This window comes from Argiope bruennichi, chromosome 2, assembly GCF_947563725.1.
Source record: "Argiope bruennichi chromosome 2, qqArgBrue1.1, whole genome shotgun sequence".
Lineage (NCBI taxonomy): Eukaryota > Metazoa > Arthropoda > Arachnida > Araneae > Araneidae > Argiope > Argiope bruennichi.
The window spans coordinates 20,661,619-20,686,784 of record NC_079152.1 but is presented as its reverse complement, the minus strand read 5'-3'; the positions used below and the strand labels follow the sequence as shown (position 1 = coordinate 20,686,784).

Genomic DNA, 25,166 nt, shown 5'->3' with positions numbered 1-25,166 from the left:
AGATAAGCAAAATAATACAAGAAATCAAAACCAAAAAGATTACATATAATAAACTGCATCAATTGATGTGTTTTGAAATCATATGCGATATTTCAAGCCAACCTATTAGGCCATGAGACATTTTACTTTGTTTGCTCCAAAGTAAAACAATAAGGCCTTATAGAAAATGTTGCATTAAATCGAAGTTAACTGCACGATAGACTTGAAAACTTTCCTCACTTTTACTTGAATCAAACTTAATTCATATTTTCTTATCAAACAGAAATAAACGCAATAAAATTATCAAAAAATTTAATAAAAATCAAAATAAAATTATCAAAAATACAAATATTTCATCAAGACAATAAAAATTGTTTTCTTAATATACTACTAATTTCGCAAGAAACTCGCTGAGTAACCGTTAAGATAAAGTTGTTCTGCTTTTCCTCTCGAGCTACTGATCACTCACACTCCACGTGAACGTCAACTTTTCTTGACTGTCAGACAAACAAGAAATCCTTTCTGCATAACTTTCAAGACAACCGGAAGGCACTGCCATCTGAGTTAGGAAGGTTAATTAATCCCGACATATCACAATGAAAGTTAGAAATTAAAACAAATCTGTATCTTGTATATCTGGTCTGCCAAACCGTGATAGTTTTTGGATACTACGACTAATTAGCATATGTCTGTACGTTTTGCAAGAAACAAACCTTTTTGACTTAACTTGGCCATTAAGAATAAAGGATTATAAGATTTTTTTTTTCACATTTCAATGGTGAAATTTTTGATTAAGATTCAATAAGATTCTGGATTTCAATATGAGTGTTTTGAAAGGAGGGTTACAGATCTCACCATCCTAGAATTTTCATAGTAATTAGAATATCACGAACCCATACCATCAAACCATATTTCTTAACGTGATGGCTAATAAAATCGCATCAGCACACATGATCTAAAATAATTTCAATTCTATTTTCATGATATAATAATAAATATTAATTCATAAATTCATTGAAAACTTCAAGAGAAAGGTTAACAAGATGATTCCTTCTCAAAAAAGGAGTTAAATATCGGGAGAATATATTAAACGTATAGAAATAAAATTCTTTCATCTTTGACTTACATCTAGAACATGAAGAAAACTGTTGAAAGACGTATTGATGATTTCATATTACGTGATTCAAAAAATAATGAATTATGATGAAATAAAAAATAATCATTTCTAAAAAATTAATATTTAATCAACAAAATAAATAGCCATCTCTTTTAACAACCAAATGAAAAGTCACGAATTTGCATTTGTTTCTTCACGAGGATAACATCTTAAAAAATAAGATGCATAAAATGAACATAATTTATAATTTCAATACAAACATGAAATAAATGCGGTTTGCTGTCGATATTAAGTGCTTGAAAATTTATTGTTTTCGTTAGAAATATCACAATACCATCATGTTAAAATGCCTAGTATTCAATATTATCATTTCAAATGCTAGCAAAGCTCTCTTTTTATTCGTTACGCAAAAAAAAAAAAAGATTTTAAAATATTTGAATCACAAAGAATTATTATACTTTTAATTCGGAAATGAGAATTTTTATCTTGTTAAGTTTTGAAAGATAAAAATGCAGCAGAATTAAAAATAGAAAAAACTCCGGAGTGATCGCTTTTCTATGAGTCATAAAAAACAAAAATATCCATACAACATAATTACTTTGCCAGTTCATTGATAAAAATTCATAAAAACACTCAAGGCGTAAATTTCTCCTTAAAAGTGTTAAAAGAAATAAAACAGTTGCATTGAAAGTATAAAAATATTAAAAGAATAAATAAAAGCGATTACATAAAATCTGCAAAGAATAAGATATAAATGAAAGATGACGATCACTTTGTCATGAGTTCATTTTATGACAGTAAAAACAGTTCACATTGAATCTTTGTAATTTTCTTGTTATGGCTCGATAAAAAATGATTAAGTAAAAAATATATATTTATGATAATTGCTGCTATTTAAATGATAATTCTTGTAGACTTGACCTTTTTTTTTATCTATATGCTTATATAAGGCGATTTTAGACTTCTTTACAATTAGAAGATAATTTCTTTAACGTCACACATTCTTGAGAGGTTAAAATGCTGATAAAATAATACGAAGCATTAAGGATTGAGTAAGAAAATGAAAAGAAAAAGACAACAGCTACATTTAAAAAAAGATAATAATAACAAAACTAAACAATTTCCAATGAATGTTGCAATTCACAATGATATAACAATGTCCGTCAAAAATGCAGTGAAGTTTAAAGAGCATAATTCGTTTCCTAATCTTACTCAGAATGCAAAAAAAAACTCCTTAACAAAGGCAACTTTTTCCATAGGAATCGATGTAAAATTGGTTATGTTCCTGTTTACTACAGTTCACGCTGTCGAAAAATATATCTTTAATTGTTCGGTTTGGATAACTTTCGAGTCAACACACACACACACACATACATATATTAAGGTAAATGCAATAAACTGGTGATTTATGTGGTTAATCGATTTATTCCATTAATGATAATAATTTATATGAACAGATCAGTCATATTAATCGCAACGTATGTCTCTCACTCTCTCTCTCTCTGTATATATATATATATATATATGCCAGTTGGTACATATGTTACGATTAAATGATTAACTGGTTATCATAAATTATTATTTCCAATTCAATAAATTAATTTGTCCCATTAATGCATAATTATTCAGTATAAATATTAATAATATTATTAATAATAGTACCCGCGATTAGAATTAATGATAACAATTTATTATTTATAATAACCGATAGATAAAATTAACCGTTATTTTCATTTACAGTTAATCAAAAAATAAGGAGACATTTTGGGGACAAAACTGAGGAACAATAAAAAGCAGAATCATTCATACGGTTTCATTAATAAGGGAAACCTGAGAGAACCACTACTTTTTTCGGTGTTTCCTAGATTAATTCTTTTCTTATTCAAAGAAAGTTTCATTTTATTACATTCCAATTATTTATAAATGCACGCCTTTGCATTTATTTAGATTGTTGCATTAGTGCATTCACTTTGCCGATGCATACCCCCCTCCCCTTTATTAAAAATTCAATCCCCAATTCAAAATATTTTGCCTTAAAGTTTGGGATTTTAATAACTTTGACTTGTGGAAAAAGTTTTTTCATCGTCTCTACTAACAAAGGGCCTGGAAGTGAACTACTGCGAGTTGATTGCTTTTGTTTCCTGTTGCTCTGTTTCCTTTGTACATTTTATATACATTCTCAAGATGAACAGGAGAGTAAAAATATTTCCTGGAACAGTAATCATAATGCAGAACGGTTTGTTCTCATATTTGAATTTCAGAGAAAATCGCAAAATTTCTGAAAAGAGGCTAAACAAAATGATCTAAGACTTCAATTTCAGTTCGTGAAGTATTAAATAAAGGAAGAGACAGGAGTGACGTTTTGAGAAAATTGCATTTGGATATAAAAGGGAACAAATCAAATCTCTATACTAATTAAATTAACAAATTTTTTTAATATGCTTTTTAACTTCTTACAAAGTGGACCCTAAGACCAAGTTTTCATTTCTTTTCTTTTTAAAAAAATATATATAAAATTATTTTTAATCATTGTTAATTCTTGTGATTTCATCTCCTTAATACTTTAAAATGCTTGTAGAAATTCTAGCACTTAATACTTTTTATTTCTACATGTCGGTTTGATCAGTGGATCTATAAATGCAAGCATTTAAAATTTACGTAGTGCAATTCCAACTAATCACATCTCCGTTATTCATACATCCATTTTATATACAGAGAAGGCTATTCATTGAATTTTCTCGCATTTCATTATTCTTTGAATGATCAGAAAATGAAAATGATTGGATATTTAAGTAATTTGTTGTCATTGCTATTGATTGAAACGTAAATGTCATTGATTGAAATTGAATGAAAAATCGTACAATTAATATGTTTATATCAATATGCTAATGTCTTTTGTTACTCATTAATCGTAGTATTTGAACGCTTTTACTTAACTTCGAATTCTTTTGATTTATAAGGTTAAAATTTTGTAATCCATTTTTCATTCACTACTTCATTTTCATTTTTCATTCACTATCTATTGAAATTAAAAAAATATTTTCACTTTACAATCGAATATTTTAATATTCTTAGTGTAATTGATTATCAATTAGTATATTCAACCTGCTAAAAATTGATATTATATAAATTATGTCATTTAGAATTCAGTATTAGAGATATCATTAAAATTTGTGACCATAAAATATTAAATATATTAAAGACTAAATAGTACAAAAAATAGAAATAAATAAGCTTCAAAAATTTCTTTATTAGAATAATAAAAAATGGATATAAATTTTTTTATAGAAAAATTTTATTTCCCTACAAAAACCAAGCAATATTATGCAGTTATTAAAATACAACAGAATCGTAAAGAAAGATACTCAATGAAAATCAAAATAAATTTATAAATGTGTTTAAATTTCAATTTACTTAGAATAATTTCTATCAGTATCTAGGGATTTTACCATTTTATAATAGAAAAATATTTTTGGATAAAAAATAATTAATATGTAAGAAATAAAAAATATCAAGAAAAGATAATGATTAACATTCATCAGAATAAGAAGGTTACAAGTGTGAAGAATACTTACTATTTTAATAGAATATCAACTGATCTATATGGATTATGTAAGCTATACGGATTGTGTAAGCTATATGGATTCTGTAAGCTATATGGATTATGTAAGCTATATGGATTATATAAGCTATACGGATTGAGTAAGCTATATGGATTGTGTAAGCTATATGGATTATGTAAGCTATATGGATTGTGTAAGCTATATGGATTATGTAAGCTATATGAATTGCGCATAAATTATAATATTTATTCATCATAAACTAGAATATTAATAAAATATTTTCTCTATGATGAAATTTTGTTTGAATGTTAAGAATAAGTATGAAACTTTAGAAAGCTGGTAAGCATGGAAAAATGGTTTGCACGACATATGGTATCGCTTGAAGACCAGGTTTTGAATCTTGTGAGCGGGTCTGGTGCCCGTTAAATCCGTCGGGGCCAAACGTTCTCTCTCTGGCATGACGTGGAAGTTTGGATGAAGGTGCCAGCCCAAGTGTCGCCCTCGTTATCCGACACCGGTTCAAAATTACGAGATCCGTCACAAAATAGTCCTAATGTAGCTTTAAAACGGAACGTTTATAAAACTAAAGTAAAAACTTTGAATCTCCCAAAACGATGTGGGATTTATATATATATATATATATATATATACACGTAGTCGAAAGTGTGAATTTGGGTAATTACGTATCGTTTTATATTAAGATTTCATCTAACTTTTCTTGTGCTTGTAAGTTGTTATTGCTCGTGTTTTCCTATCTCGAAGTACCCCCCCCCCCATAAAAACAATTGTTTATGGTTGCACATTGTACATAATCATAAATTAGCTTTGAAAAATGATTGGTCGTTTTATTAATTTTAAAATATTTTTCTTTAAGCTGTCACGATCTCCCATTTGGGGATTTTGGAATTTTGCGTACACCTCTCGGGGCCAAAAAATGTATATAGTACGCCTGGCAGCTTAATTTCACTCTACCTAAAACACTGTGTGTAGTAAAAAGTGTGAATTCCGAGCTTCGTTTCTTTACAACAACCTAACAGGTTTGAAATTTGTCTGTAGGCTTAATGGAACAGAAATGGTTGAAATATTTAGATTTTTGGTACAATGGAATATTATATTTTTTGGTTCGTTTTTCATATTATAATGAAATACTGTGCATAAATATATATTTTAGAAGTTATAGTAAAGATCTGTTACTTACTCAAACTTTTGTTTTTTTATTGCAATGATTTGATTGATCATTTTATAAATATGTACTTTTAAAAAGCATCGAATATTTAAAAAACATAACTTAAATAAAGTTATACTGCTATATAACTTTTTTTTTGCATATATATTGTTACGAAATTTTCCGGGGTTCGTTTGGATAGTGGGGGTTATATGGTGTGGAGAACACTCAATCTCCAGGCGTCAGTAGAAAATAAAACAACGACGTTTATTTACACGAAGACACACAAGACAGCACAAAGACGACAACTATATACAGCACAGAAGACGATTATCTTCAGCCGAGACGTGCAGCATACAAAACAGCATAAACAGCAGCATACAACAGTCTCTACAGCAGACAGTAGCACACAGCTTAGTTCAGCACTAGCTTCACTCCGTCGCTGCTCCGCTTATCTGTGGAAGACCAGTTCTTTAGCGTCGATTCCGACTACTCTTCGACTCCACTGGTCCACGACTCAATTCAACGTCGATTCTCGACTACGACTCCGATCTGGTTCACCACGACGATTACTCTTTCGCTTCCGACTACTCTTCGACTCCACTGGTTCGCATCCAAATTCACCACTGCCCGGCAGCTGCGGGTGCTTCCTTTTATAGGTCTCAGGAGGCGGGGCTAGAAGCCTCTCGACCAATCAGGAACGTTCGAGGCGTATCTGCGTTCCTACTGGACGGATCGAGAAAATTCTCGATGTTTCGGGTATAATCTATTTTTGCGCCAAAGTCTCCAAATTCGTCGCCAAGTCGCCAAATGGTCGCCAAGCTCCGGGACCTCCTATGGAACCAACTATGCTGGGAAGCAGCATCACAGGTTCGTAACAAAATATAACATATATGATTAAAACTTTCAAAAAGAAATTTGTCAGTTAATGGGTTAATATTGCATGTTACATGCTTGTCAAAATGAAATTTTGAAATCAACTTGAAGTTAATATCATCAGAAATGATGATAAAAAATTGGAAAACAATAAATAAATATATATTTTTCTCTTTGTTTTGCAAAAGCGGTTTTATTAAATCATTAAAAAGAAAAAAATAATTGTTTTAAATCCAAAATATGAATGTCAAAACAAAAATTGTGAAATTTTGAAATCACGGAAAAAATAAGAGGATGTTCTAAAGCTACAATTAATATTACATATGCAATAAAACATTTCCAAACATTCATCATACTAAAACTAAAATACAACATAAATACAATTATATTTTCAATTTATTTAAAACTTTTATTTTTTTTAAAGCTAAAAGTCAGTTTATTTAAAGCTTTTCTACCTCTGCCTCACATTCTTTTTAAATTTTGATTCTCAGAATGTGATAAAATATTCATCTTTTTGATGGGCAGATAATAACTATTTTTAGAAACGCTATTTATATTTATTATTAGTGTTAGCAAGGATTTTATTTTTAATATTAATTTAATACATACAGAAACCTTTCAAGTAACATTTGAGAAGTAAAAACTAAGCAGAACTTTGTCAAATACTAAGAATATATCTCAGAACAATGTATTCAAGTTTTAAGCAGTCGGTGATAAATTCCATTCATATTAGACTAAATGGGCATTGTATCAAAATGTTGTCACGTAGGTACTCTAGTGTGGAACTCAATGACACACACAAGGAAAAGAGATAAACCAATTTAATAACTCAACTCTGAACTCAGAACACCGTGACTGCCAAATCTTCTGCTTTTATACTAGCAGGGAAAGTTCCAGAATACTTAGCTGGAGGCAGTAAGAAAAGTCCAGAGCGCTTAGCTGGTAAACTAAAAAAAGTTCCAGACTCTGCTGGAACACGAAATAAAAGAAAGCATAAAATCAAGGAAATAAATATTTACACAAACAGTGAATAGCATTGTCTCTAGTGGGATTCGAACGTACGATCTCTTGCCCATTCGGCCATGGGGAGCCGACTGCTTCTTTTCAATGCGGTAATATAAACTAATGTAATTTTAATTATGTCTTGAAAGATTTACGAATTATTGCGTATGGAGGCAATGAAAGGGGATTTCAATTTTTCCTATAAATCGAAAAAATTAATGACAGTAACATTTAATGTTTAAAGTTTTAATCTCTTGTGTTCGTAATAATCTGCTCGTCCTCTAATCACATTTTAGATAGTTATTTCTTTGTTTCAAAGCATTGTCACTTCGGAATCGACTCATAGAAGGTAAATGAGTATCACGGGCGTTCGAAAACGTCAATATTTCTGATAATTTAATGAGCTGAAAAGAAAGAAAGTGTTTAAGAACAAGTGGAAGGGGTCTCCCTGAAACTTTCTCGCATATTCTATAATGAAGGTGTTATCTCTTCTTTCGAAAAAATGAAATTGTGGAGCTTGTTCAAGGTCACGAATACCATGAGTGTACAGCGTTCCGGAACTGGTTCAGTTCAATTATATTAACGTCGCGTTTTAAAGCAACGGACATTAAAGCTATTTTGGGACAGACCTCGTAATTTAGAACCTCGGTAAGATGACGAGGCCGACACCTGACTTGGCACCCCCTCCATACCAACGGAAGGAAGTTTGGTCAGGACGGTTTAGCGTGCACCAGACACGCTTACACGGCGGTTCTTTGTTGGAATCGGGTATCGAACCTACCTGAAACCCTCCGGTTCCGGAGCTGAGACCTTACCACCAGGCCACCACGGCCCCGCTCCGGAACCAAAAATTATTAAAAAAATATTCACCCGATGACAATGCAAATTATATAGGGAAATGGAAGATTTACTGAATACTTCTACAGATTTCGAAGGATGCCAAACAACATATATATGTGGGGAAATACAGCACAGCACTAAATAACAGAGTGTATCGAAACTGAAGGAAGTCTCTTTATGGAAAGTAATAATAACAACATATTACGATACTCTGGAAATTTAAAAGAATGTTGGAAAAAATTTCTAGCCTTTTACCAATACCTTGGAGATTCTTTAAACTTTTGTTCGCCGTTGTTTTTTTTATGCAAAAATTTGAATAATTAATGAATATAACAATCAGTCACAATTATCTCTTTTTATACAGCTTAGTTTTGTGGTAATGGGCTGACTGACTGTAATTAAAAAAATGTTTAGCGTTCTATTCCGAGTACTACTCTTATAAAATGAGACTTTTGAGTTTTCTAAAAAAGAAAACCGATTCTATATTTCAGCAGTCTTTTTATCCATCAATCTGCAATGAATAATCCAGAAGTACAATTTTAATTATAAGATCATACATCGAATTTCATTTATTTAAAACTTTGAATTATTGAGTTATCGAATTTACCATTCAAAATTATAGACGGACAGACAGACTTGATTCAATATTTAACATGGATCTGCCCTTTAGATGCTCAATCTGTACGCGAAATGTTATTTGTATATCTCTCAACATTTTGTATTTCTCATACACCTCCGCACTCTGACAATCCAACAGATGGACATGGAGATGAATAGAGTTCGTTCAAATTTTGATAGAAATCTTTTTATCTGATGTAAATACAAGATATCAGATTTACTGCGTCTCGTTCAAAGAATTTTTGAGCTATCCTATTCAGAGGCATACAGACATAATTCATGAAATATGTTTCTAGGAAGAGGTGAAGAATCGCCAAAATCTCGAGTTTTCACTTTTCAGTGATTTTAATATTTTATCTCTTTATGCTTCGTATACGAGACAGTGAAAAAGGAAAGCACTTTTCTGATTCTTGGATTGAAACAGTGGACTCTATTAGACACTTTTGAGAATTATCCAGTTACGGTTATGAAATTTTTTATGCAAATGTATTAACATATAAATACGTCACATTTTATTAGAAAAAATTTTTTTAAAACAAAATATATTATTTTAAAAAAACTTAAAACATATAATTTTTAAAAATTTAAAAATATTTGAGGGGATTTAATTTTTAATTTTTTCTATTATTTTTTTCTTATTACCCAATGTAAATTCATTTCGAGCTAAACTACGTGTGATTTTGTAATTGAAATTAAATGCTAATTTCTTAGGAATATTTTTATACTGTTACGAAATTTCCGGGGGTTTCGTTTGGATAGTGGGGGTTATATGGTGTGAAGAACGCTCAATCACCAGGCGGCATTAGAAAATAAAACAACGACGTTTATTTACACGAAGACACACAGGACAGCACAAAGACGACAACTATATACAGCACAGAAGACGATTATCTTCAGCCGAGACGTGCATCATACAAAACAGCATAAACAGCAGCATACAACAGACTCTAGTACAGCCAGGAGCACACAGCTTAGTTCAGCACTAGCTTCACTCCGTCGCTGCTGCGCTTATGTCTGGAAGGCCATTTCTTTATCGTCGATCCCGACTACTCTCCGATCTGGTTCACCACAACTTTCCGATCTGGTTCATGACGACTCTCTTGCACTACTAAATTCACGACGACGACTACTCTTTCGCTTCCGACTACTCTTCGATTCCACTGGTTCGCGACTCAATTCACCGTCGATTCCCCGGCAGCTGCAGCTCCTTTTATAGGTCTCAGGAGGCGGGGCTAGAAGCCTTTCAACCAATCAGGAACGTTTGAGGCGTAACTCGGTTCCTACTGGACGGATCGGGAAAATTATCGATGTTTCGTGCAGTTTGGCGCTAAAGTCCCAAATTCGTCACTAAGTCGCCAAATGGTCGCCAAATTTGTCGTTAAGCTCTGGGTCCTCTTATGGAACCAACTATGCTGGGAAGCAGTATCACAGATTCGTAACAATACACACTTACTGAATTTCCATAAGAATGTTTTTCTGTACTAAAATTGACTTTTAACTATCTATAAAAACTTTTAAACATAATATGCATGCCCCATTTTCTTTTAATGTTTGACAGAAATCTTTATTATCTATTTCATTTAATTTCTACAAAAATTAAGACACCTGGAACATATCAAAGATGTTTAAATCTAATTACAATATCATTTTGAGTAAAGTTATTAAGATGTACTTTTTCCCTCTTAACCCTTCAAATATTTATTTTACTGAACAATACATTTTATAACACTGTTTTAGTTGAATATAAACCTATATTTTGGTGATGAAACGATAAAAATAAAATTGCCAACATTTATCCATATTTGCTTGTTTTAAAATCTATTGTCCCCTTAAATTTTTTTTTATTATTTATAAGAATATTTATGATTTTGTGTCGCAACAGTATAAAGTTCAAACTAGGAAGTTCTATTAAGAGTTCGAATGAAAAATGTAAAATCTTATTTAAATAAAAGTCAAGATTCTTCAAAAAACAAAATAAATAGCTTTTTTACTTTTTTTATGATTAATTTTGAACGAAAACCTTTGAAACAATAGTTTCACTAAGTTTCTTGATTCTAAAGTTTTATTCCTTCAGTAATTCTAAAAAAGAAAAGTAGTTTAAGATTTAAGTGGTAAAACTACTTAAGAAGTCCTTTCCTAAATTACTTGAAGCGTAAATTTCAACGACACTTTCGTTTGTTTAGATTCGAAGCAGTCACACAACAAGCAAGCCTAACATGTTCCTTCCTTAACTGTAATCGTTCCGAAAATTTTATTTCGGAATTCTTTAAAGACTCGAATGGCTTTCCTATGATCAACCTATCCAAATTTATTTTCTATTAATATTTGTTATACCGGGACATGAAAAAAAACTAATTAAGAATTTGATAAAATTATTTGCATATATAAAGATGTTCCTCTTTAATCATTGTCCAATAGTTAATTTAATAAATCATTGGAGATAAACATACATTTCTAATTGGAAAATGCTCTAAATAACGTAATTTATATAATGGTTATATTAGGTGAGTCATTTATATAAATATTTCCTTTAAAAAATTAAATTTCTAAATTTTTATGTATTTCTCTGGTTTTATTAATCATACTTAAAAAAACAAAAAAACATGATAACTTAAAAAAAAATATTTGTCCCACACTTCAACATTTTTTTAAAGCAATTATTTCAATATCATCGTTTTAAACAATTTTAAACCATTTCATTAATGGAAGATAAAAAATGGCGCAAATGGAGAAAGCAGTTGATTTGTTTAAAATAATGAAATTCGAAGTTTCAGAATTCAGTCAGGTTGCATCTCAGAATAATGAAAGCATGTTTAAGTTAGAAATTATGGTTAATAAGATTAGAAATCGGTGAAAAATTTAGATATCAAAATTTTGAGAAAAGCATGTTTACTGACAACATAAAATAAAATTCTTTACGACATTTTATGTAATTCTTCGTTTGAAAATATATTTTTTCCTTCTGGTTTAGAAATTTGCTAGTGTGTCGCGATTAGAATAGGTATCATGAATATATAATATTTGTGTTAAGTTCGAAATGCCTTGGATATTAATAAGGGATATTTTATCGAAATATAGAATATGTATCTGCAATTTCTTTAATTAATAAATATACCGACACTTCATTAATTAAAATGCCATCGATAAGGTTTTGTAAACATCATTGTAAATACATAATTAATGGAATAGGTAAGAAAGTATTATTGTTAAGCCTTTGCGGAGAATAAAAATGATGCAGAATTCCTTACTTTAACAAAAAAGTCGGGGCTTTTTATTTCTGAAATTGTTTTTATGAATTTGAATCATAACCATTTAATACAATCGCTACTCAGACATTTTAACACTGACTTTATTCATAAAATAATACATCAATCGGTTTTGAAAAAATGGCACCAGATTTGGTTAGGGGGCCAGAGAAAAAAATTCTAAGAAATTAAGAATAATTCTCCTCAAAGATTTTGATGAAGAAATTATGGCAATGGTTGTACAAAACATTATGATTATGTACTGAACATAACTTTTAATGTTTCAGGCTGTAAAAATAAAGAACTATCCCCGAAAAACATTTCAAGATTCAGCTAAGTTCTTTACATTTCTTACATTATTTCAACTTGTGTTACTTGTGAATTTCTTTTATCTTTCTTTCTTCCAATTTTGGTTAAATACATTAAGTAAAAGGCCGGGGTAATCTGATTGGTAGGGCGTTAGATTTACATCCCTTGGGTTGTGAGTTTGAACCCCGCCAGCCAAAGACTCACCGTGTACATGGTTGCTGGTGTGCGTATTAATGTCCTCCAAGTCGTTACCACTATGGGCCCTGGATCATAGATGATCGTTATCTGATTTAGGTCTAAATTAAGATCCAGGGACGCGTGAATAAAATGTACGAATGAAGCCCGTCCTGTAAAAAGGGCTGTGGCGTATGAGTAGCAAAGGCACATTTTTGGATCTAGACGGTGCTACTGAAACAAGAGACGCTAAAACTCAACTGAAGATCGCTGATTTCGTCAGCGGGTTTGTCTATGACAAGTGTCATAAGCAACAACAACAAGTATAACCTGCCCCATATTCTTAATATTTTTTTGCAATATTTTGGCTGTTGACAGAGTACAAATATATCCTTGGATGTTGCTTGTTATTAACGAATGATGTTGTAGAATGCAATGATTTCTAAAGGAAATTATTATTAACATTTTTATGTAAAGAATTTTACTATGGCTTGAAGATCAGTTTTTTGAGTGAGCTTGTTTTTGATAAGATACTCCTTTTCATCAAGTATAACCTGCCCCCCATATTCTTAACACTTTCTGTAATATTTTGGATATTGACTGTGCAGAAATTTGTCACTAGATGTAGCTTATTAAAAACCAATGATGCGTCAGTACGCTAAAGAATTTCTAAAGAACATTATCATGAATATTTTTATATAAAGAATTCTATGATGGTTTGATGGATTGTTTTGGAAGCAAAATTTATTTTATACCAAAAATATTTATTATTTTCCTAGGAAAGGTTTAATTTAACCGTTTGTCAAGAAATATTTTTAAAATAATTACTACCAAAACATTTTATTTCTATTAAGAATATTTTCCCTCTAGTATAAAACACAAGTAGTTTTATAAAAGAATTTTTTTCCATGGTTTACCTGTTTTTCCGCATTTGTTGCTGTCAGTCTTTACATTTGCTCATTTTTTATACCAAGTAAAAGAATTTCACCAATTTATTATGCCTGGAAAAATGTAATTCAGTATTTATCATAATCAAAAAAGTTGTAGATTCAGTAATGCTTCTAATTTAAGAATCCTATTTATTATCAACAATGCCTATTCAAATCACATTCTGTTGCCATATTTTTGACAAACTTTCAGAAAATTCCATTAAAACTTTCTAAAACTTTAATATTCTAATATAAATAATTATTCTTTCACTACTCCGAAGTTACTGATGACATTAATAATAGAATGCGGTACGCATACATATGAGTTATTTAAATATATCATTAGAGCGAACTAAGTTAATCATTCTTCTACTAAGGTTTAGTGAAGTATTTTATAATTACTGTATCTTTTATCCGAAATGAAATTTTATTTATCGCCTTTAAAATAACTTGGTGTAAATTCACAAAATAAACTATAAAATTGGATGCCGAAAAAAAAATTTAAAAATCCCTTATTAAATAAATTGCATAAAGCAGATGTTTAATTACTGGATTAACAAAACAAAACAAAAAAGAAAGAGAGAGATTATTTTATTCTTATGCTACTTCGGAATAATTCTTATTCTTTTCGTTTTCAACAAATGATTATTTTTTAAACACTGTTTAATATACAATTCTTTGTGATTTTCGTTAAGTTAGTTTTAATTTTTGGCCATTCTCAAGGTAAATTATTTTACGCAGATTGTAACTCCAATATTTAGTTTAAAGAAATTATTGAAATATATTTGTAAAGGGACGAGACTCTTCCTAACTTCATTATGATGTAGATAAAAATAATAGACGAGTTACAGGAATAGTGATTTAATTACTTTTTAAGTTCCACATTTCATAAGACAAAACAAACACGAACACTAAAATACACGACACTCATTTAAAATACAATCTAATAACGATCCCCAAGAAGTGTCATAGGAAATATATTTTGATGTTAGTAAGGTAACGCCATCTGTTGTACCAAAAGAGAAGATAGTAGAGTTATGTAACCACTACATATTTCATTTTTTAATGATTGTATTATTTTGTTTATAATTTTATAATTTTTATTTATATTTATTTATATTTATATTTTTCATTTATAATTTTTAATAACTATAATATGGCAATAAAAGGATATTCTATTAGAAATGAAAAAAGCTTTAAAAACATTACATGTCATTCGAATTCTTTGGTTGTAACAAATACGAAGTCACAGAAAGTTATTGATTTTTGCATATTCTGAGTGAGAAATATATGAAGAGGACATACTAGAAATTCAAAGTATCAAACTAGAGAATCAAAGCTTTAATTCCAATAAAAATAATGAAATAAAAGAATGAAAAAGTATCTCCCCCCAAAAAGAATATGAAATTCGGATTTAGTTCAGAAATCACATTTTCGATATTTGCACTCAAGAAAGCATAAATAAAAGTTTTATTTTCTTCCAAGAAGATATTCTGTAATCTCTAGAGAAAAGCATTCTTGATTTTGTCGAGAAAAACTGATTGGGTTTAGAAATTTCTGGTTTTTCACAATTTGCATCTGAGTTATCGAAAACGGCCCCAGAAAACTTTTTACAAAGAGTCAGACGTTAAAATCAAAGAGGTTCCGAATCTGAAACTTTTCACTTTTAGAAATATTTTTTTACTTTTAGTTGATTTTGCTGATCAAAGTAGAAACACGATACAGCTAAAATATCAGCAAAAGTGGATAAGATTTTTGCAAAGTCAATAAAGGAAAGAAACCATGCACAAAAAGAAAAACGAAGATTGTAAAAGAAACGTCCTTTACTGCTAAATTCTTTTTCAATATATCTGTTTCTATTTTTTTTCTTTCTTAAACATATGGAGCACTCAGTGTACAAAGCAACAATGTATAGTTTTTATTATTATGGATTTGTTTGACTTTGAAGAACTATACCTAAAAATACATCTAAGTATATAGAAAATAGCTCTATATGAGTAGCAATGTTACTGTGCTTGGGAAAAAGCAGATTTGTTTAGAATATATTTTGAATGCAGCATTTCCATAGAATTTTTACACACTGTGATATAATTATGTGTGTTCCATCTATAATTAATCGAATTTTTATGAGACGATTATAATATTGTCAAAAAGATGCAAAGAATTACGAAGTTAATAAAAAAATAATTAGTTTACAAAGAAACACAAAACAGCAAAAAACTGAAAACTTACCCATCACTGATGGGGTTCAGCTTTTATATATATACAGAATATTCGAGAACAATCCAATTTAAATCTTTAAGAAAGATCTAGAACCTTCCAGATCTTAGATGAACAATTGATAACATTTTGAATAAAGGAATTCCAGTCTTTGGATAAAACGTCGTGGTTGGGATTCGAACCATGTTCCAATCAAAAAGAAAAAAAAAAAGTTGCTTTACCAATTGGGTCACGACGACATTTAGGTACTCTGATTTGTGCGTCAATATTAAGACATCAGATTTTCACTGATCACAGAGTTTTAAATTAAACACTTCATCACTTGATTAATAATCATGATGATTTTTTCTAGTGGAGGAAATCAGTTGGAAAATTTCACCAATTTACTTAATTAGAGAATACAGGTGCACCTTCAGAATAAAGAAAATGAATATCTCTCTAATTTAAGGTTATTGAAATAAAATTCTCAGACTTCTTAAAAATCAGAATAAGAAGGATGGGAATAAAGTAATTTGATGAATATAGAAACAAACAGATGGTAATTACAACTTCAATTAATTAATACAGAATGAAATGTTGTTTCTAATGGCACTTGTCAAGCCCACTGACTTTAAGAAGTCATTGTGGATTAAGCCGTCTCTTGTTTTTCAGTAACGCCATCTAGGGCCAAGAGAACGACTTAGCAACACACACGTCACAACCCTTTTTTACAGGGCGGACTTCATTCATGCATTTCATTCACTCAACCATTGATCGTAATTTAAACCTGAATCAGAGAACGATCACCCCTGATCTAGTACCCCCAATGGTATTACTCTCGACATGGTGGACTTCCAGACCACGAAAGATTGATATGTGCGCCAGCCACCACACACACGAAGAGACCTCGGCTGGAGGGGTTCGAACTCGCAAACCAAGGGTCGTGAATCCACCGCCCTACCAACAGGACTATCCTAGCCATAATAAAATGTATTCTGTTTTTACTCTAGTTAATAAAGTGACTATAATTCCGTTTATAAAACATTTCAAAGTTGATTTGACAAAGCACCCACCAACTATATTCTATAATACACTTATAAAAAATCCAAAAGGTCAGGAGCCTAAGACTTAGCAGCAAAAAAATAAAGCAAAGAAAAAGAACATGCGGATTTATTACAATGTATTTCAACTTTGTATTATCAATTCTTTTAGGATGTAAGAATAACTCGTAAAGATCTTCTGTAGTAACCAGGAGAGAGAAATAGAACGCGAATCGATTTTTCTTTAAATTAGATTTTCATGGAATCGGTTTTTATTTTCAAATATTTTTCAAGCTGGCATTTGAAATAAAGATTCGGTAAAGTTGTTTTTGAAAATTTATATATTAGAGAGATGTTATCTTTATTTCTTTCTAAGCATGACATAAAAAGAAAAAAGTTGAAAAAAAAATAAGCAATTTAAAAACATTTAAGTAAGGAGAAAATATGCCTTCTTTTAATACGAGCATATATTACACGAAGTATCTTCTATCATTGACATTTTTCAAAGAATGAAAAATTTTGCTTCTTATAAACTATTCAGAAAATGTATCTATTTATAGCACAATTTTGTTAGTGATATTAACATATTATATATCACATGCGCAAAACGTATTTCTTTATGCTCTGAAAGATCCAAATAAATTACAAATTTTCTTGCTTTTTTTTTCTTATCTTCAAGTTATTTCATGTTTTTGCTTGGTCAAGAAAATATTCCAAATTCAATTTTTGCGCTTGTGTGTCGAATTTTATTCTTTAGATATCATGTATATAAAAATGTTAGTTTAACTTTCCAAAGACGGATTTTATTTAATAGTTACATGAAAAGCTTGCGAATATTTAAAAATAATTTTGTAACAAACGGTAAAAAATACGCTATAAATAACGTAAGCAGCGCAAAAATGGTATATTATAATGCAAAACTCTCAGAAAATAATATCATTTAATACTATAATAATAGGAATTATAGTTTATTCGCTAGGTGAGTATAGGCCAAAAAGGTACGGTGTTTTTATGTAAAGCTTTATACTGTGATTTTTAAAATTTTATATATATATTATATATATATATATATATATATATATATATATATATATATATATATATAGAATTGCAGATTTATAATTCTCTATATATATATATAATATTATAATTCTATATATATATATATATAGAATTGCAGAATTGCAGATTTGTAACAATATATATATATATTGTTACAAATCTGCAATTCTGCTTCCCAGTATAGTTGGTTCCATCATCAGAAAGATTGTTTTACAGTCCTCTATATTAGACGGAGTTCGGTGTCGAGTCGGAGGTCCATGAGCTTGGCGACAAACTTGGCGACTTTGGCGCCAAAATAGATTATACCAGAAACATCGAGAATTTTCCCGATCTGTTCATTAGGAACCTAGATACGCCTCGAACGTTCTTGATTGGTTGAGAGGCTTCTAGGGCTCCTGAGAGCTATAAAAGGAGGCAGTCGCAGCTGCCAGAGTAGCCGTAGTCGGAAGCGACAGAGAAGAGTAGTCGGGATTGACGGTGAAGAGTAGTCGGAAGCGACAGAGGAGAGTAGTCGGAATCGACGGTGAAGAACTGGTCTTCCAGGGATTAGCAGAACAGCGACGGAGTCAAGTGAGTGTTGAATTAAGCTGTGAGTTACTGTCTGCAGTAGAGTCTGTTGTGTGCTGTTGTCTGCACGTCTCGGCTGAAGATAATTGTGTGCTGTATATAGTTGTCGTCTTTGTGCTGTCCTGTGTGTCTTCGTGTAAATAAACGTCGTTGTTTTATTTTCTACTGTCGCCTGCTGACTGAGTGTTCTCCTCACCATATAACTTCCACTATCCAAACGAAGCCCGGAAATTTCGTAATAATATATAATAACGTTTTAAGCATATAGCTGGTAGAAAATCTATGTACTCATACTTCTTTATTTTGTTTGATTTTAGTTGAATATTTTATTTATTAATTTAGGTAAGGTTAGTATTCATTTAGGTATTAATTAGGTAAGCTGATGAAGTATACGTTCAGTTATGACGGGGTGGTCGGCTGTACACAAGAAGCTGATGAAGTAGCTAAGTCTGCTAATTTACTGAAATTAGATAATTTTATTGAGTGTCAGTGCAAGGACACTTCTACTCAGTATGAGAATAATTGTACGTGGTGTACATATATGTAGCTGTGATGGGATGAGATGACGATGGTACGTGGGTGTACATATATGTAGCTGTGATGGGATGAGATGACGATGGTACGTGGGTGTACATATATGTAGCTGTGATGGGATGAGATGACGATGGTACGTGGGTGTACATATATGTAGCTGTGATGGGATGAGATGACGATGGTACGTGGGTGTACATATATGTAGCTGTGATGGGATGAGATGACGATGGTACGTGGGTGTACATATATGTAGCTGTGATGGGATGAGATGACGATGGTACGTGGGTGTACATATATGTAGCTGTGATGGGATGAGATGATTGAGCAGGAAAGTGAGTAAAAATACCAGGTAGAAAGTCAAGAGCGTTAAAGGGGTTGGAATAGCAGTGAGCATTTAGTGGTAGCATAAGGGAATTTATTTTTTACTATTAAAGTGAGCGTAGCAATCCTAATTTAATTTTTGCGAAGCTGTATTTACCTAATTAGGTGGAAACAATGTAGCAAATATGCAATTACGTAACTCAGGAATAGAATTTGAGAGAAAGAATTAAGATTTATTTCTACATTGGTTAAAACAAGAGAGTTGAAATCTATGATTATCTTCACTTATCATGGGAATTGTTCTTGTGTGTGCATGCGTGCAGACCAATTTGGCAGACTTACATACTTGAAATTTCGTAAGCAGGTATTCGTAATAGTGACTCAATTCACTTTGATCTCCAGATTTTAAAACTAAATGTAGAAAATGTTTTCTTATCTAGTGTTTGCTTTATTTCGAATGATTTTTTATAACGTATTTGTCCGTGGTACCATTTTCAATGATTGAAGTAAAAAAAAATTGTTATTTGTCAAAACTAGCGAACAATTGTCGTTCTAAAGATAATTTGTTTCTGTAATAACCCTGATATAATTTATTAAATTTTCAGAAATTTTCAAAATCGGTTCCTTTTTTTCCCGAAAAGTTTTGTTAATTGAAACTAAAATTTAAATCCCCAATATTCTAATTCCATTAACTTTTACAAACTTTTTGAGAAGGATACTTGGAAAGGACTTTTCTCGAAATAAAAATAAAAGAGCTAAAATATCTTTTTTTGATTGATTTTTAATTTATTGCTTTCCACATGAATTTAATGCCATTTATTTAATGAATTCTCATTACTTTCATTTAAGATGCAAGATTATTATTTTTTTAAAAATATCTCTTGTAAATTTAGGATATACATTTATGAATACTCCGTACATGTAAACTCCTTTTAAGGAAAAATGTAGTGAAATAAAAAAAATGAAGGTATCATAATAGTTCAAAGTTTTAAAGTTGCCTAGCAAAGGAGTTGCAAACAAATTTCCATGATTCAAAAACATCTGATTTAATGTTTATGAAGAAATATTAGCACTTGAAAGAAAATTTTTTTGAAAATTGGAAATGGTACGGTTGAATAGGTAATACTTTATGATAGTATAAACGTTTTTTTCGAAGTGATTTCCAGCGAATTTTCTAGGAAAGGAAAGCAAAATGTTGAATAATTTCTCATAACCTGAAACCGCTGTAGTTTTCGAGCATGTGTTTCATTTGCTTGCAAGGGCTTAGTTTTTCTTGTCTCTCTTTGAATTGTTGACTCATGCCTGCTTTTAGTCATCGTTAAAGTACAGTTTTTGAACCAAATATAATCTTCATAAACTAATATATATCAAATCAAACCAGAAATTAAAACAAAAAACAGAATAGAATATTTCAAGATTATTTTTAATTTTAATGATTTAAATTTAAAAATAAAAATAAATTGAAAGAAATACTGTGTTAAAACGTAATTGATAGCATCGAAATGATAAGTTATGAATTTTCTAATGATTTAAAATATATTTTTCTTTAATATTCCCCCCGAAATATTGTCGGAAAAAGACGGAATTTTGATTAATTTTTAATTAATGTAATTTATTTCATAACACTTCGAAATTTGAAAAGTTGGTGATTTTCTTTTTTCTAGAACAATAAGCTTGCAAAATTAATTGATTTATATACAGTTGCTTGGACGAATGCATAGAACAAGCATACGCACTGCCATTTATAGCCGCAATTGCTGCTTTTATTTGCATGAAGTTTTATTTAACAAAATACTTTCATATTTTTTGTTTGTACTCGTTATACTGAAAACGATATTATCGATTGAAAATTGCATTATTTCTTTTTTTATAGATCGAATGTGCAGCGTTGAACAGCCTTTAAATTCGGCTAAGTTATCCATAGTTGCAGATTGCAAAAACCGTTAGAAATATCCCCATAGCCAAAGAGAAAAAGGGCACAAATACCAAAATCTTTTGAGCAAATATTTGTAAAATTTACATTCACTCAGCGTTTTTTTCAAAATTCAAAATTTAAACATTTAAAAGCAAATGCAGCTTTTATAAATCATTTTTGCACTGCAATGTTCCTAAAATATTAGTTTTTAAAGTAAAATATCTTTTATTAATTTGCATGTATATTTTTATTATTACGATTTGTATAACCGTCAAATCCAAACAAAATCGTTACTTTTGTTTCTGGAATCAATAACTTGAGCTGTATTTTGAATATATATTGAGATAATATATATTCAAAATTGTGTCAAAGGTGGCGCTCTACTTTCTACGAAATTGAACTCTAAGTATCTGTGCATTAATTATGATCAAATTATACTAATTGGGTTCAATGTAAATGTTGAAATTTTGGATTTTAATAAATCTTATCGATCGTAAGTAAAAATAAACAATTTTGCAGCTATATCTAGTTGCACGCTCGTATGTTAACTCGTCAACCCGAAGTGCAAAAGATTTTAAGAAATTTAGTATTTAATTCTCTAACAAAATTATGTGTTCGTGTTAAACTTTGGTCAAAATCGGAAAAATGTCTGTCTGTGTTCTAATATATTTAAAAAAGTGTTTAATTAATAAAATTAGATGTTAGATCTTTAAATTTCTTATATACTTTTGTCAAATTTGAAACAAAATATTACACCGGAAATAACTTTTTATATCCAATTTCTTAGTTTTTATATTAAAATAAACAAAACATTGCAACATTAGTAATATTATATTAGTTACAAAGAAGAATCCCTGATTTTCGGATATATATTTATCTCGACTTTTGGGAGAATATATTATTTTTCTATCAATACTGTGGAAATTTTCCCTATTTAATTTTTTTTAGTTTTTTTATAAAGACCCGTTTAACTCAAGCAGAAAAATATTATAAAACCACATTCAGTTCAAAATAATTTTAATAATTTGCGAATAATTTAGAAAAGTCTGTGTTGATTATTTATTCAACAAGGATTAGACACATGGTATTAAAAAAATTTATTTAAATTGCTAAAAAAATTTACAAAGAATAATTAATAATTTAAGAAGAGTAGATGTTTTATATAAATAATGAATACATTCTATAAATTATTACTCTAATTTGTATTTAGAATTGAATGAGATTTTTTATAATATTTTTTATTCAATCATATGTATCTAGAATTCAGTTACGATGCTGATTTTTATAAAACGCCAGTTCTGAATTTAAAATTCTTTACAATACTCTCGGCGCATCACAAAAAGAAACAGTACAGAATTTAAGAAAACTATTTTTGATTTGCACAACGGCTGCTTCTGAATCCAGCTTAGAAATAAATGTTTTATTGTTGTTGTTTCTTATGGCCCTTGCCATGGACAAGCTCGCTGTTTGAAGACAGCCGATTTAAGCCTGAGGGGGGAGCGCCTCTTGTTTCTATAGTAGCGCCATCTAGGGCCAAGAGAACGACTTAGCTACACACACGTCACAACCCTTTTTACGGGGCGGACTTCATTCACGCATTTCATTCACTCAACCACAGATCGCAAGTTAGACCTGAATCAGAGAACGATCACCCCTGATCCAGTACTCCCAGTGGTACTACTCTCGACTTGGAGGACTTTGCGACCACGACAGATTTAACGCGCTTCAGCCACCAAGCACGCGGGGAATCTTAGACCGGTGGTGTTTAAACTCACAACCTAAGGGACGCGAATCCGACGCTTTACCAACCAGGCTATTTATAAAAATGTTCATTGGACATGAAGCTTCTACTTTTTTACACTTATTAAATGTGGAATGTTAATAATTTGATTAAAAATATCTGTATAAATTAGAACTATATATATAAATAATTATGAATAATTATAATTAAATGATGATATGAATTTGGAACTGAAATAAAGGAAGTTATTAAGCAGAAAACATCATCATTTCGTACTGCTCGGAAGAAGTTAAGTTAATCAATAGATAAAGAAATAAAATAGTTCACATTTTTTTCTCTGAGAAGAAAAGTGCCATTTCCAGAAGAATTTTGGCATTTAAACGAACGTTTTGCTTGATTGATGAATATTTGAAGGATATTTGCACTTGGAAATATATTTTACTATTTCCATTTGCTCTTTAACATTTACATTTTGCTTGGTAGTAACGAACATTTTGTGAATGAGAATTATTTTTGTTCGAGTGGTTTTATAGCTATGGTTTAGATAATGAGTTTTTAATGACAGTGGGATCTTTGGGTAAAAGAATATTAAAAAAACGACATTTATGAACAAATTAAATGACTAATATGAATAATTTAAATCAGTTAAAGAAATATCAGTTCTGAATTTTAATTACCAGACGCACCGATAGAAACATGATGCATTCGGCATGAGTAATGCAATTTTTAAGTAGGATATAACATGCTCAAAGGAAATATATTAAACATGTGTTTTATAATTAAATTATGAAATAAAAAGGTAAAATGGTAAAACCAAATTGAACGACATAAAATACTGTAAAATATAGATCGGAATTGTAATACTAATAAGTAAATCACAGAAGCTTAAAAATTTATTTTATCTTAAAAAAAGAAGTGGAACATCTCATTATTTATTTTGTATTAAAGCATTTATTCAATTTTTGTCAATATTATGAAATACCTTTTATATATATTTTTATACTTATTTTAAGCAAAAGTTTTCTTTTCTGCTGAACTTTTTCTCTCTGGTGAAAACATTTGAATATTTTTTTTTCTATAAATAAATTTTTAGGGTTATAAACATTATATATTCGCAATGGAGAATGTCATTTGTCTCAGCACAATCTGTGTAACTATGCTTTCAACAGTAAACTTTAAATACATATATAAATACTAAAGACGCATAAATTTTTCAAAAAAGCTTTAAAGCACATCGCGTATTTCTCCTTAATACACATTATAAACACATTTCGTGGCTAATATCTACGATACTGAATGTGTGTATGTGTGATGATAAGAGCATGTTGGATAAGATATTATAAATTACCAATACACAGCGTTTCTGATATTAGGGATTAAAATATTTTTGAATTTGTTATTGATGATTTGGGTTATGGGTTGCAATTATTTTGACCCTTTTATCAATATCATTTTTTCCTATAAGATGATGCATTATCTGTTTCCATTTGAGCCATCCATAAAAGGGTATTTATTATCATGTGAGAACAAGATGTTGTTTTGGTTTGGTGTTTTTGAAGCCTCAAATTTCGATTTATCCCTTTTAAGGCATCAATTTTTTGATTTTAGCGTTATTAAAAAATGATAAAGAAAGTTGTCACATTTGGCGACTTATTGTCAAAAAAAAAGTTACAACTTGGCGCGAATGTCCGCCATTTTCCCAATTCTCCTGTCTCGCCAAAAGCCTGATACACTCATGTCCAAAATTAAGGTCACAAAAATATTTTTCTAAATAATTCTAAATGGCTACCAGTAAAATTTAAACAAATTATATTTTATATATTGTGAAGGACCGGTGACACGATATTAACCTTTGTTGAGGGAAAAAATGTTGTTTTGCATTAGTTTTTGAGGAACTACTAAAATTAGACAGTTAAGGCATCTGGGAATTTTGCCTGCAATTTTGTGAATATTGCATTAAAACAAAAAAT

At 30.2% G+C, this 25,166-nt stretch overlaps 1 protein-coding gene across 1 annotated transcript; it reads right to left on the bottom strand.

Moving 5' to 3' along the window:
• Positions 1-19,188: 19,188 nt before the first annotated feature.
• LOC129959173 (uncharacterized) lies at positions 19,189-19,626 on the bottom strand. The gene has a single exon (XM_056071998.1). It carries the CDS (start codon positions 19,624-19,626, stop codon positions 19,189-19,191), a length of 438 nt encoding a protein of 145 aa, XP_055927973.1.
• Between the last annotated feature and the right edge of the window lie 5,540 nt (positions 19,627-25,166).

Excerpts from the sequence above, each read along its gene's own strand:
- LOC129959173 (XM_056071998.1), bottom strand. The coding sequence starts at position 19,626 with ATGCTACCACTAAATGCTCACTGCTATTCCAACCCCTTTAACGCTCTT.